General features: G+C 40.0%; 1 protein-coding gene across 3 annotated transcripts in view; it reads right to left on the reverse strand.

The window, feature by feature from the left end:
* Positions 1-12762, reverse strand: part of LOC110526654 (transient receptor potential cation channel subfamily M member 7) — an 89201-nt gene that overhangs the window by 23275 nt on the left and 53164 nt on the right. For all 3 annotated transcript variants that reach the window (XM_036981029.1, XM_036981028.1, XM_036981030.1), the window contains exons 22-26: positions 5953-6127; positions 2091-2223; positions 1761-1945; positions 1303-1435; positions 365-1146 (exon numbers count right to left, since the gene is read on the reverse strand). In XM_036981029.1, the coding sequence (XP_036836924.1) occupies positions 365-1146; positions 1303-1435; positions 1761-1945; positions 2091-2223; positions 5953-6127 (1408 nt within the window). The remainder of the gene's footprint in view (positions 1-364; positions 1147-1302; positions 1436-1760; positions 1946-2090; positions 2224-5952; positions 6128-12762) is intronic.

Genomic DNA, 12762 nt, shown 5'->3' on the forward strand with positions numbered 1-12762 from the left:
GGCATCACTGCAGAGGCCAGGGCGCAGCCAGGGAGGGGGCTGTTCCTGTGAGCGTCAGCATGCGGCGAGGGTGCGGCCTGACGGGCGGTCTCAGGAGCCAACGGAAGCTCAGCATTTCTGCCCTGCCCACCCATCAGAACTCCTTCCGGTCTTCCCTCGTCATCGGAAAATGCCTCATTCACATATCCTTCTGCCCTCCCCTCCCTCTCACACCTTCCCTCCTTCTCACCAATTGCTTCCCGTTTCTCAATGGAAGCAGGCAAGCAAACGGGGCGAGCAATGTCAGAAGTCTTGGACACAACAACAACAACAGTGGGGTACACACAGCTAGTGTCCTCGTCTTTCTCCTCACAGTTATACTTACCAACAAACGCACCAAATTCTACAGCAAAGGCAGAGGTGGAAGCAGAGGTTCTGTCTTTGTCTGGCCCAGCCAGGCTGAGTTCTGGGTGGCTGGAGACCGAGGGCTGGGAGGGGGTAGAGCTGACGTAGAAAGCAGCCCTAGCAGAGGGCACGCTGGGCAGGCTGGAGGGGCAGTCGGAGATGCCCACCTGCACTGGACGGGTCAGCTGCCACTGGGTGAAGGAGTGGCCGCGTAGCCGCAGCTCTGGAGGACTGACAGTAGGGGGCGCCGGAGCTGGGCAGAGGGAGAAGGCACTGTGACTAGCACTGCCACCCGTGGAGGATCCAGCCTCTATAGCAGCAGTAGCTTGGTGCCCCAGCCCAGCCCAGTCTCCTCTCCGCTCTGGGGGACTGAGCGTCAGTGGCGGGTTTGGGTCCACCCCACTCCCAAACAGAGAATCAGCCATGTTGCCCCCCACCACCACCCCGGACACCTGGGGGAAGGAGGAACCGAAGTAGGCGCCCACGCTGCGTTTTACCCCCTTGGATTGGGGGGTAGGGTCCTGGGGGGTGGGGGCCAGACTGGGGGCAAAGTTTTTGGACAGACTGAGCTCCCTGGTGATCTGGTTGTGGACCTTGCTGGCTTCAGAGGCCCTCTGGGCGGTCAGGGTCTTCAGGGTGTCCACGGTCAGAGCTGACAGGTCCTGAAGGTGGCCGATCTGAGAGTCCAGCGTGTGGAGGGAACGCTTGATGAAGTTCACTCTATTACCGACCTCCTTCAGCTGGATACACATGGTCTCAACCCTGAGGAGAGAAAGGAGAAACACATCTATGTTGCCACAGAGTTCAATATTCAATTAACCTCCTAATCCTCTTATGTTATATATACACTATAACTGTTACTGTCAGCGCAAGGGTCAAATAAAAACGGGGGTGAATGGTAACTAATGTAACAGTTACCTGTCTGATGTGAGGCGGATGCGCTCATCGCTCCCTGAGTGGAACTGGTCGTTTTTCTCATGGAAGTACGTCTCCACACACTGCTCCTCAAAGTCATGGAGCTTCTTCTGATCCTCCTCCGTTAGAAACAACTCTGGAGGGAGGAAGGTAGGGAAGGAAGGAAAGATGGGGAGATGGGAAGGGAGAGGATGAAGAGCTTTCTAGTTTCAACAAGGCATTTCACCTCTTTTACAGATCAACATAACTACTAGTACACATTTTTCACAAATAAGTTATTGTAGCTGCATATATTTTTACTGATAAACTAGAGATCCCAGAGACACCTATACATTTTATAGTCTGTTCATACACTACTGGTGTCCCCCAGATCTCAGTACTAGGGCCTCTCTTGTTCTCTCTGATCACCAAGTGGTTCTGTCATATCCGCATTTTAGAGCGATAAATGGTAGTTCCCGTACTTGGTCCGTAAGAGTGACTGTCCTTCTTCCTCTTGTGACAGATGCAGGAGAAGAAAGAGACTAGGTGGGAGAGGAGGATGAGGGGAGGAGGGAGGACTGGCTTCTCATGGTAGGCCATGACGAAATGATACCTCTGGTACTTCCATACCAGATTACTGATTGACATCACTTGGAGGTACACATTACTGAGGAGAAGAGAGAGATGGCAAAAATAGATATACACAGTGATGTAGAAAATTGGGGAAAAACATACTGTTATTAATGAATAATGAGAATAGTATTGGTCACAGAACAGCGCTCTGTGGAACACCATTGTGTGTGTAGTCTTACTTGAAGAAGGCGATGAGAAGGTTAACTATCAATATGTATTGGACAAAGAGGTAGACTGCTTGTAGGAAAGGAGTGATCCACACTGAAGTGGAGCACAGGGATTTCACATTCGTATCAGTATTATTGGCACACACTGTGGAGAGAGGGGACTGGGTCAGAGAAACACACACAGTGTTTCACACATCCCAACACAAATAACACACACATCCCAAACAACACACAGTGACAAGTGTAGATCATTCACACACACACACACACACACACACACACACACACACACACCTCTAAACTCCAAGCACTGGTTTTGTACAGCCAAATTAAGCCTTCTATTGTCTTTGTCTCTCCAGATTTTTTGTTTTTGTCTAGGAGTAAACATAATTTGGGTCAGTAAAACCAGCGACTACCATCTAATTTGTAGAATAACATTTCATTATACTGCACAGTATCTACTGCTACTGTATTCATTCTGCTCTATATATCAATAGCTAGTCTCTTCCCACAGCCGCTGTATCTCCCACACAACTGTGGTGGAGCTCCCTGAGTCTGATGAGCGAGACAGGTAGCTGCGACTACTATACAGTGAGGGAAAAAAGTATTTGATCCCCTGCTGATTTTGTATGTTTGCCCACTGACAAAGAAATTATCAGTCTATATTTTTAATGTTAGCTTTTTTTTGAACAGTGAGACAGAATAACAACAACAAAAATCCAGAAAAACGAATTGAATTTTTACCCCCCTTTTCTCCCCAATTTCATGGTGTCCAATTGTTAGTAGCTACTATCTTGTCTCATCGCTACAACTCCCGTACGGGCTCGGGAAAGACGAAGGTCGAAAGTAATGCGTCCTCCGATACACAACCCAACCAAGCCGCACTGCTTCTTAACACAGCGAGCATCCAACCCAGAAGCCAGCCGCACCAATGTGTCGGAGGAAACACCGTGCACCTGGCGACCTTGGTTAGCGCGCACTGCGCCCGGCCCGCCACAGGAGTCGCTGGTGCGCAATGAGACAAGGATATCCATACCGGCCTAACCCGGACGACGCTAGGACAATTGTGCGTCACCACACTGACCTCCCGGTCGCGATCGGTTGCGACAGAGAGCCTGGGCGCGAACCCAAGAGGCACAGAGCCCTTAACCACTGCACCACCCGGGAGGCCTGATTTGCATTTTAATGAGGGAAATAAGTATTTGACCCCTCTGCAAAACATGACTTAGTACTTGGTGGAAAACCCCTTGTTGGCAATCACAGAGGTCAGATGTGTCTTGTAGTTGGCCACCAGGTTTGCACACATCTCCGGAGGGATTTTGGCCCACTCCTCTTTGCAGATCTTCTCCAAGTCATTAAGGTTTTGAGGCTGACGTTTGGCAACACAAACCTTCAGCTCCCTCCACAGATTTTCTATGGGATTAAGGTCTGGAGACTGGCTAGGCCACTCCAGGACCTTAATGTGCTTCTTCTTGAGCCACTCCTTTGTTGCCTTGGCTGTGTGTTTTGGGTCATTGTCATGCTGGAATATCAATCCACGACACATTTTCAATGCCCTGGTTGAGGGAAAGAGGTTTTCACCCAAGATTTGACGGCACATGGCCCTGTCCATCGTCCCTTTGATGCGGTGAAGTTGTCCTGTCCCCTTAGCAGAAAAACACCCCCAAAGCATAATGTTTCCACCTCCATGTTTGACGGTGGGGATGGTGTTCTTGGGGTCATAGACAGCATTCCTCCTCCTCCTCCAAACACGGCGAGTTGAGTTGATGCCAAAGAGCTCCATTTTGGTCTCATCTGACCACAACACTTTCACCCAGTTGTCCTCTGAATCATTCAGATGTTCATTGGCAAACTTCAGACGGGCATGTATATGTGCTTTCTTGAGCAGGGGGACCTTGCGGGCGCTGCAGGATTTCAGTCCTTCATGGCGTAGCGTGTTACCAATTGTTTTCTTGATGACTATGGTCCCAGCTGCCTTGAGATCATTCACAAGATCCTCCCGTGTAGTTCTGGGCTGATTCCTCCGTTCCTTCCTTCCGTTCTCATGATCAATGCTACTCCACGAGGTGAGATCTTGCATGGAGCCCCAGGCCGAGGGAGATTGACAGTTCTTATGTGTTTCTTCCATTTGCAAATAATTGCACCAACTGTTGTCACCTTCTCACCAAGCTGCTTGGCGATGGTCTTGTAGCCCATTCCAGCCTTGTGTCGGTCTACAATCTTGTCCCTGACATCCTTGGAGAGCTCTTTGGTCTTGGCCATGGTTGAGAGTTTGGAATCTGATTGATTGATTGATTGATTGCTTCTGTGGACAGGTGTCTTTTATTCAGGTAACAAACTGAGATTAGGAGCACTCCCTACCATTAAAATTATAGACTGATCATTTCTTTGTCAGTGGGCAAATGTACAAAATCAGCAGGGGATCAAATACATTTTTCCCCTCACTGTATATTACACAATGTATCTTCCGTAAATATCATTACTCAATATCATAAACACACTATCTCAAATGTGCTCTATGCAGCAAGTCTGAATGTCACTTAGTCTCGCAATTATGTCAATAGGAGACTAAGTGAAAAGTTCCCTTAACTGGAAGTTAAGAATTATCCCCATGTGTACAACAATGTTTACTAAATGTTACAGGATGAGGCATTTGACGTTGGTTCCTACTTCACAGTAGGGCCGATTCAAAATACGTTTTTCCCCCCCAGAAATGGCTTCTTGAACATGTGAACTTTCATATGCCTTAAATACAAACTTGTATGGGATTGGTAAATATGAATAAAAATGTCAAATGTGCCTAGTTTAGCCAAGGAGAAAGCACTGAGCTATACTGGGAGAAAGACAGGATATTTCCTGGCTAGTCATGATTGGCTGAGATAATGGTTGGGTATGCCGAGATATGATCCCTGTTTGGTTTGTCATGTCACAGGCTTCTGGATATAACAGAATGGGCTCTTCTCTGGTAAATTCACTTCTGGATATAACAGAATGGGCTCTTCTCTGGTAAATTCACTTCTGGATATAACAGAATGGGCTCTTCTCTGGTAAATTCACTTCTGGATATAACAGAATGGGCTCTTCTCTGGTAAATTCACTTCTGGATATAACAGAATGGGCTCTTCTCTGGTAAATTCACTTCTGGATATAACAGAATGGGCTCTTCTCTGGTAAATTCACTTCTGGATATAACAGAATGGGCTCTTCTCTGGTAAATTCACAGATCATCTTTAAATCACAGATTTTTTGGAAAGATAAAACTATGGAAAACTGCAAAAGTGTTCCTACAGCTCTCAAAAACATTGCTGCCCTGAATTTAGCAGGGTTTAAGTAGAGAGACTACTTTCTGGAGGACAGTGCCATGCTGACTCCCATGTTTACTCAAACTACAGTGTAGGATACGCCATTTTGAAGCTCTGAGCCTGTACTTTAAGTCAATCACTTACATTTGACATGCCTCAAGATAAATCTGGACCCAATAATCTAAACTAAAGCCCTGATTGGTTAAAAGCTGCTGTTCTCTACCATTGCTGGCTATACCTTCCCTAACAGGGGCCGACTGGCTGTGTCCTCAATCAACTCCTAGCCCCTACCTCCTAAGGACTTGATTACTTATGAAAGAACTGGATAGGCATAGTAAAACATATGCATATCCAATCAAGGGTCTAGGGTCTCATTCTGTACTCTAAATCAAAATCATTTAAACACAGCGACTGTGTGAGGTGACTGTGTGGTGCGGTGCAGGACGCGTTGACTAGACCAAACCTGGGTTTTTGATTGATTTCCAGTGCTAATCAGCTTCTCATGCCGTGGTGAGAATCCTTAAGAAAACTCTTACCATCGTAGTCGTTTATACCAGGCTCGTCTTCCTTACCGTCAATTTCATACGCATACACTTCCCCGTACATCATCCAGTACGGCTGGAAGACCACATCTTTGAGCAGCGTCCAACTGGGCTCCTCATTTGGGTACAGGATGGCTTTCCGCGGCACGCCATAACTCAACAACACCACCGCCATGATCACCACAATATAAAACATATTGGCCACCTAGAGGAATAATATGACACACATGATCATAATATATACACATTACAGGATGGCTTTCTGGGGCATGCCATAACGCAACACCAGCGCCACCTAGAGGAATATATACATTGTCCTATACATTATCACAACAATACAAAACAGCCATCTGTATGAATAGAGACATTACCACCACTATATTAAGGGCATGTGCATGCAGTTAACCAGGTCTAAGTTCTGAGAATAAACGTTCAAGTTCCTGGGAAATACTGATAGAATTTCCGGACTCACAGCTACGGCGCCTCAGAATGAACAGAACTGGTGCTGGATCCCTGTAGTCTATCAAAACATGTTGTTGATAGTAGACATTACTGCCACTATGTAAAACATGTTGTTGATAGTAGACATTACTGCCACTATGTAAAACATGTTGATATATAGAGGTAACTGCCACTATGTAAAACATGTTGTTGATAGTAGACATTACTGCCACTATGTAAAACATGTTGATATATAGAGGTAACTGCCACTATGTTAAACATGTTGTTGATAGTAGACATTACTGCCACTATGTAAAACATGTTGTTGATAGTAGACATTACTGCCACTATGTAAAACATGTTGATATATAGAGGTAACTGCCACTATGTAAAACATGTTGTTGATAGTAGACATTACTGCCACTATGTAAAACATGTTGATATATAGAGGTAACTGCCACTATGTAAAACATGTTGATATATAGGAGGTAACTGCCACTATGTAAAACATGTTGTTATATAGGAGGTAACTGCCACTATGTAAAACATGTTGTTGATAGTAAACATTACTGCCACTATGTAAAACATGTTGATATATAGAGGTAACTGCCACTATGTAAAACATGTTGTTGATAGTAGACATTACTGCCACTATGTAAAACATGTTGATATATAGAGGTAACTGCCACTATGTAAAACATGTTGTTGATAGTAGACATTACTGCCACTATGTAAAACATGTTGATATATATAGGTAACTGCCACTATGTAAAACATGTTGATATATAGGAGGTAACTGCCACTATGTAAAACATGTTGTTATATAGGAGGTAACTGCCACTATGTAAAACATGTTGTTGATAGTAAACATTACTGCCACTATGTAAAACATGTTGATATATAGAGGTAACTGCCACTATGTAAAACATGTTGTTGATAGTAGACATTACTGCCACTATGTAAAACATGTTGATATATAGAGGTAACTGCCACTATGTTAAACATGTTGTTGATAGTAGACATTACTGCCACTATGTAAAACATGTTGTTGATAGTAGACATTATTGCCACTATGAAAAACATGTTGATATATAGAGGTAACTGCCACTATGTAAAACATGTTGTTGATAGTAGACATTACTGCCGCTATGTAAAACATGTTGATATATAGAGGTAACTGCCACTATGTAAAACATGTTGATATATAGGTAACTGCCACTATGTAAAACATGATGATATATAGGAGGTAACTGCCACTATGTAAAACATGTTGATATATAGGAGGTAACTGCCACTATGTAAAACATGTTGTTATATAGAGGTAACTGCCACTATGTAAAACATGATATATAGGAGGTAACTGCCACTATGTAAAACATGTTGATATATAGAGGTAACTGCCACTATGTAAAACATGATATATAGGAGGTAACTGCCACTCTGTAAAACATGTTGATATATAGGAGGTAACTGCCACTATGTTAAACATGTTGATATATAGAGGTAACTGCCACTATGTAAAACATGTTGATATATAGAGGTAACTGCCACTATGTAAAACATGATATATAGGAGGTAACTGCCACTATGTAAAACATGTTGTTATATATAGGTAACTGCCACTATGTAAAACATGTTGATATATAGGAGGTAACTGCCACTATGTAAAACATGTTGATATATAGGAGGTAACTGCCACTATGTTAAACATGTTGATATATAGAGGTAACTGCCACTATGTAAAACATGTTGTTATATATAGGTAACTGCCACTATGTAAAACATGTTGATATATAGGAGGTAACTGCCACTATGTAAAACATGTTGATATATAGGAGGTAACTGCCACTATGTAAAACATGTTGATATATAGGAGGTAACTGCCACTATGTAAAACATGTTGATATATAGGAGGTAACTGCCACTATGTAAAACATGTTGTTATATAGGAGGTAACTGCCACTATGTAAAACATGTTGTTATATAGGAGGTAACTGCCACTATGTAAAACATGTTGTTGATAGTAAACATTACTGCCACTATGTAAAACATGTTGATATATAGAGGTAACTGCCACTATGTAAAACATGTTGATATATAGGAGGTAACTGCCACTATGTAAAACATGTTGTTATATATAGGTAACTGCCACTATGTAAAACATGTTGATATATAGGAGGTAACTGCCACTATGTAAAACATGTTGATATATAGGAGGTAACTGCCACTATGTAAAACATGTTGATATATAGGAGGTAACTGCCACTATGTAAAACATGTTGATATATAGGAGGTAACTGCCACTATGTAAAACATGTTGTTATATAGGAGGTAACTGCCACTATGTAAAACATGTTGTTATATAGGAGGTAACTGCCACTATGTAAAACATGTTGTTGATAGTAAACATTACTGCCACTATGTAAAACATGTTGATATATAGAGGTAACTGCCACTATGTAAAACATGTTGTTATATAGGAGGTAACTGCCACTATGTAAAACATGTTGTTGATAGTAAACATTACTGCCACTATGTAAAACATGTTGATATATAGAGGTAACTGCCACTATGTAAAACATGTTGATATAGAGGTAACTGCCACTATGTAAAACATGTTGATATATAGAGGTAACTGCCACTATGTAAAACATGTTGTTATATATAGGTAACTGCCACTATGTAAAACATGTTGTTATATATAGGTAACTGCCACTATGTAAAACATGTTGATATATAGGAGGTAACTGCCACTATGTAAAACATGTTGATATATAGGAGGTAACTGCCACTATGTAAAACATGTTGATATATAGGAGGTAACTGCCACTATGTAAAACATGTTGTTATATAGGAGGTAACTGCCACTATGTAAAACATGTTGTTATATAGGAGGTAACTGCCATTATGTAAAACATGTTGTTGATAGTAAACATTACTGCCACTATGTAAAACATGTTGATATATAGGAGGTAACTGCCACTATGTAAAACATGTTGATATATAGAGGTAACTGCCACTATGTAAAACATGTTGATATAGAGGTAACTGCCACTATGTAAAACATGTTGTTGATAGTAAACATTACTGCCACTATGTAAAACATGTTGATATATAGAGGTAACTGCCACTATGTAAAACATGTTGTTGATAGTAAACATTACTGCCACTATGTAAAACATGTTGATATATAGGAGGTAACTGCCACTATGTAAAACATGTTGTTGATAGTAAACATTACTGCCACTATGTAAAACATGTTGATATATAGGAGGTAACTGCCACTATGTAAAACATGTTGATATATAGGAGGTAACTGCCACTATGTAAAACATGTTGATATATAGGAGGTAACTGCCACTATGTAAAACATGTTGATATATAGGAGGTAACTGCCACTATGTAAAACATGTTGTTATATAGGAGGTAACTGCCACTATGTAAAACATGTTGATATATAGGTAACTGCCACTATGTAAAACATGTTGATATATAGAGGTAACTGCCACTATGTAAAACATGTTGATATATAGAGGTAACTGCCACTATGTAAAACATGTTGATATATAGGTAACTGCCACTATGTAAAACATGTTGATATATAGAGGTAACTGCCACTATGTAAAACATGTTGATATATAGAGGTAACTGCCACTATGTAAAACATGTTGATATATAGAGGTAACTGCCACTATGTAAAACATGTTGATATATAGAGGTAACTGCCACTATGTAAAACATGTTGATATATAGAGGTAACTGCCACTATGTAAAACATGTTGTTATATATAGGTAACTGCCACTATGTAAAACATGTTGATATATAGGAGGTAACTGCCACTATGTAAAACATGTTGATATATAGGAGGTAACTGCCACTATGTAAAACATGTTGATATATATAGGTAACTGCCACTATGTAAAACATGTTGTTATATAGGAGGTAACTGCCACTATGTAAAACATGTTGTTGATAGTAAACATTACTGCCACTATGTAAAACATGTTGATATATAGAGGTAACTGCCACTATGTAAAACATGTTGATATATATAGGTAACTGCCACTATGTAAAACATGTTGATATATAGAGGTAACTGCCACTATGTAAAACATGTTGATATATAGAGGTAACTGCCACTATGTAAAACATGTTGATATATAGAGGTAACTGCCACTATGTAAAACATGTTGATATATAGGAGGTAACTGCCACTATGTAAAACATGTTGTTGATAGTAAACATTACTGCCACTATGTAAAACATGTTGATATATAGAGGTAACTGCCACTATGTAAAACATGTTGTTGATAGTAAACATTACTGCCACTATGTAAAACATGTTGATATATAGAGGTAACTGCCACTATGTAAAACATGTTGTTGATAGTAAACATTACTGCCACTATGTAAAACATGTTGATATATAGGAGGTAACTGCCACTATGTAAAACATGTTGATATATAGAGGTAACTGCCACTATGTAAAACATGTTGTTATATAGGAGGTAACTGCCACTATGTAAAACATGTTGTTATATATAGGTAACTGCCACTATGTAAAACATGTTGTTATATAGGAGGTAACTGCCACTATGTAAAACATGTTGTTGATAGTAAACATTACTGCCACTATGTAAAACATGTTGATATATAGGAGGTAACTGCCACTATGTAAAACATGTTGATATATAGGAGGTAACTGCCACTATGTAAAACATGTTGATATATAGGAGGTAACTGCCACTATGTAAAACATGTTGTTATATATAGGTAACTGCCACTATGTAAAACATGTTGATATATAAGAGGTAACTGCCACTATGTAAAACATGTTGTTGATAGTAAACATTACTGCCACTATGTAAAACATGTTGATATATAGGAGGTAACTGCCACTATGTAAAACATGTTGATATATAGGAGGTAACTGCCACTATGCAAAACATGTTGATATATAGGTAACTGCCACTATGTAAAACATGTTGATATATAGAGGTAACTGCCACTATGTAAAACATTTTGATATATAGAGGTAACTGCCACTATGTAAAACATGTTGTTATATATAGGTAACTGCCACTATGTAAAACATGTTGTTATATATAGGTAACTGCCACTATGTAAAACATGTTGATATATAGGAGGTAACTGCCACTATGTAAAACATGTTGTTATATAGAGGTAACTGCCACTATGTAAAACATGTTGTTATATAGGAGGTAACTGCCACTATGTAAAACATGTTGTTGATAGTAGACATTACTGCCACTATGTAAAACATGTTGTTATATAGAGGTAACTGCCACTACGTAAAACATGTTGATATATAGAGGTAACTGCCACTATGTAAAACATGTTGATATATAGAGGTAACTGCCACTATGTAAAACATGTTGATATATAGGAGGTAACTGCCACTATGTAAAACATGTTGATATATATAGGTAACTGCCACTATGTAAAACATGTTGTTATATATAGGAGGTAACTGCCACTATGTTAAACATGTTGTTGATAGTAGACATTACTGCCACTATGTAAAACATGTTGATATATAGGAGGTAACTGCCACTATGTAAAACATGTTGATATATAGGAGGTAACTGCCACTATGCAAAACATGTTGATATATAGGTAACTGCCACTATGTAAAACATGTTGATATAGAGGTAACTGCCACTATGTAAAACATGTTGATATATATAGGTAACTGCCACTATGTAAAACATTTTGATATAGAGGTAACTGCCACTATGTAAAACATGTTGATATATATAGGTAACTGCCACTATGTAAAACATGTTGATATATATATATATAGGTAACTGCCACTATGTAAAACATTTTGATATATAGAGGTAACTGCCACTATGTAAAACATGTTGATATATAGGTAACTGCCACTATGTAAAACATGTTGTTATATAGAGGTAACTGCCACTATGTAAAACATGTTGTTATATATAGGTAACTGCCACTATGTAAAACATGTTGATATATAGGAGGTAACTGCCACTATGTAAAACATGTTGATATATAGGAGGTAACTGCCACTATGTAAAACATGTTGTTATATAGAGGTAACTGCCACTATGTAAAACATGTTGATATATAGAGGTAACTGCCACTATGTAAAACATGTTGATATATAGAGGTAACTGCCACTATGTAAAACATGTTGATATATAGGAGGTAACTGACACTATGTAAAACATGTTGATATATAGGAGGTAACTGCCACTATGTAAAACATGTTGTTATATATAGGTAACTGCCACTATGTAAAACATGTTGATATATAGGAGGTAACTGCCACTATGTAAAACATGTTGTTGATAGTAAACATTACTGCCACTATGTAAAACATGTTGATATATAGGAGGTAACTGCCACTA

Source organism: Oncorhynchus mykiss, chromosome 6 (genome assembly GCF_013265735.2).
Source record: "Oncorhynchus mykiss isolate Arlee chromosome 6, USDA_OmykA_1.1, whole genome shotgun sequence".
Taxonomy (NCBI): domain Eukaryota; kingdom Metazoa; phylum Chordata; class Actinopteri; order Salmoniformes; family Salmonidae; genus Oncorhynchus; species Oncorhynchus mykiss.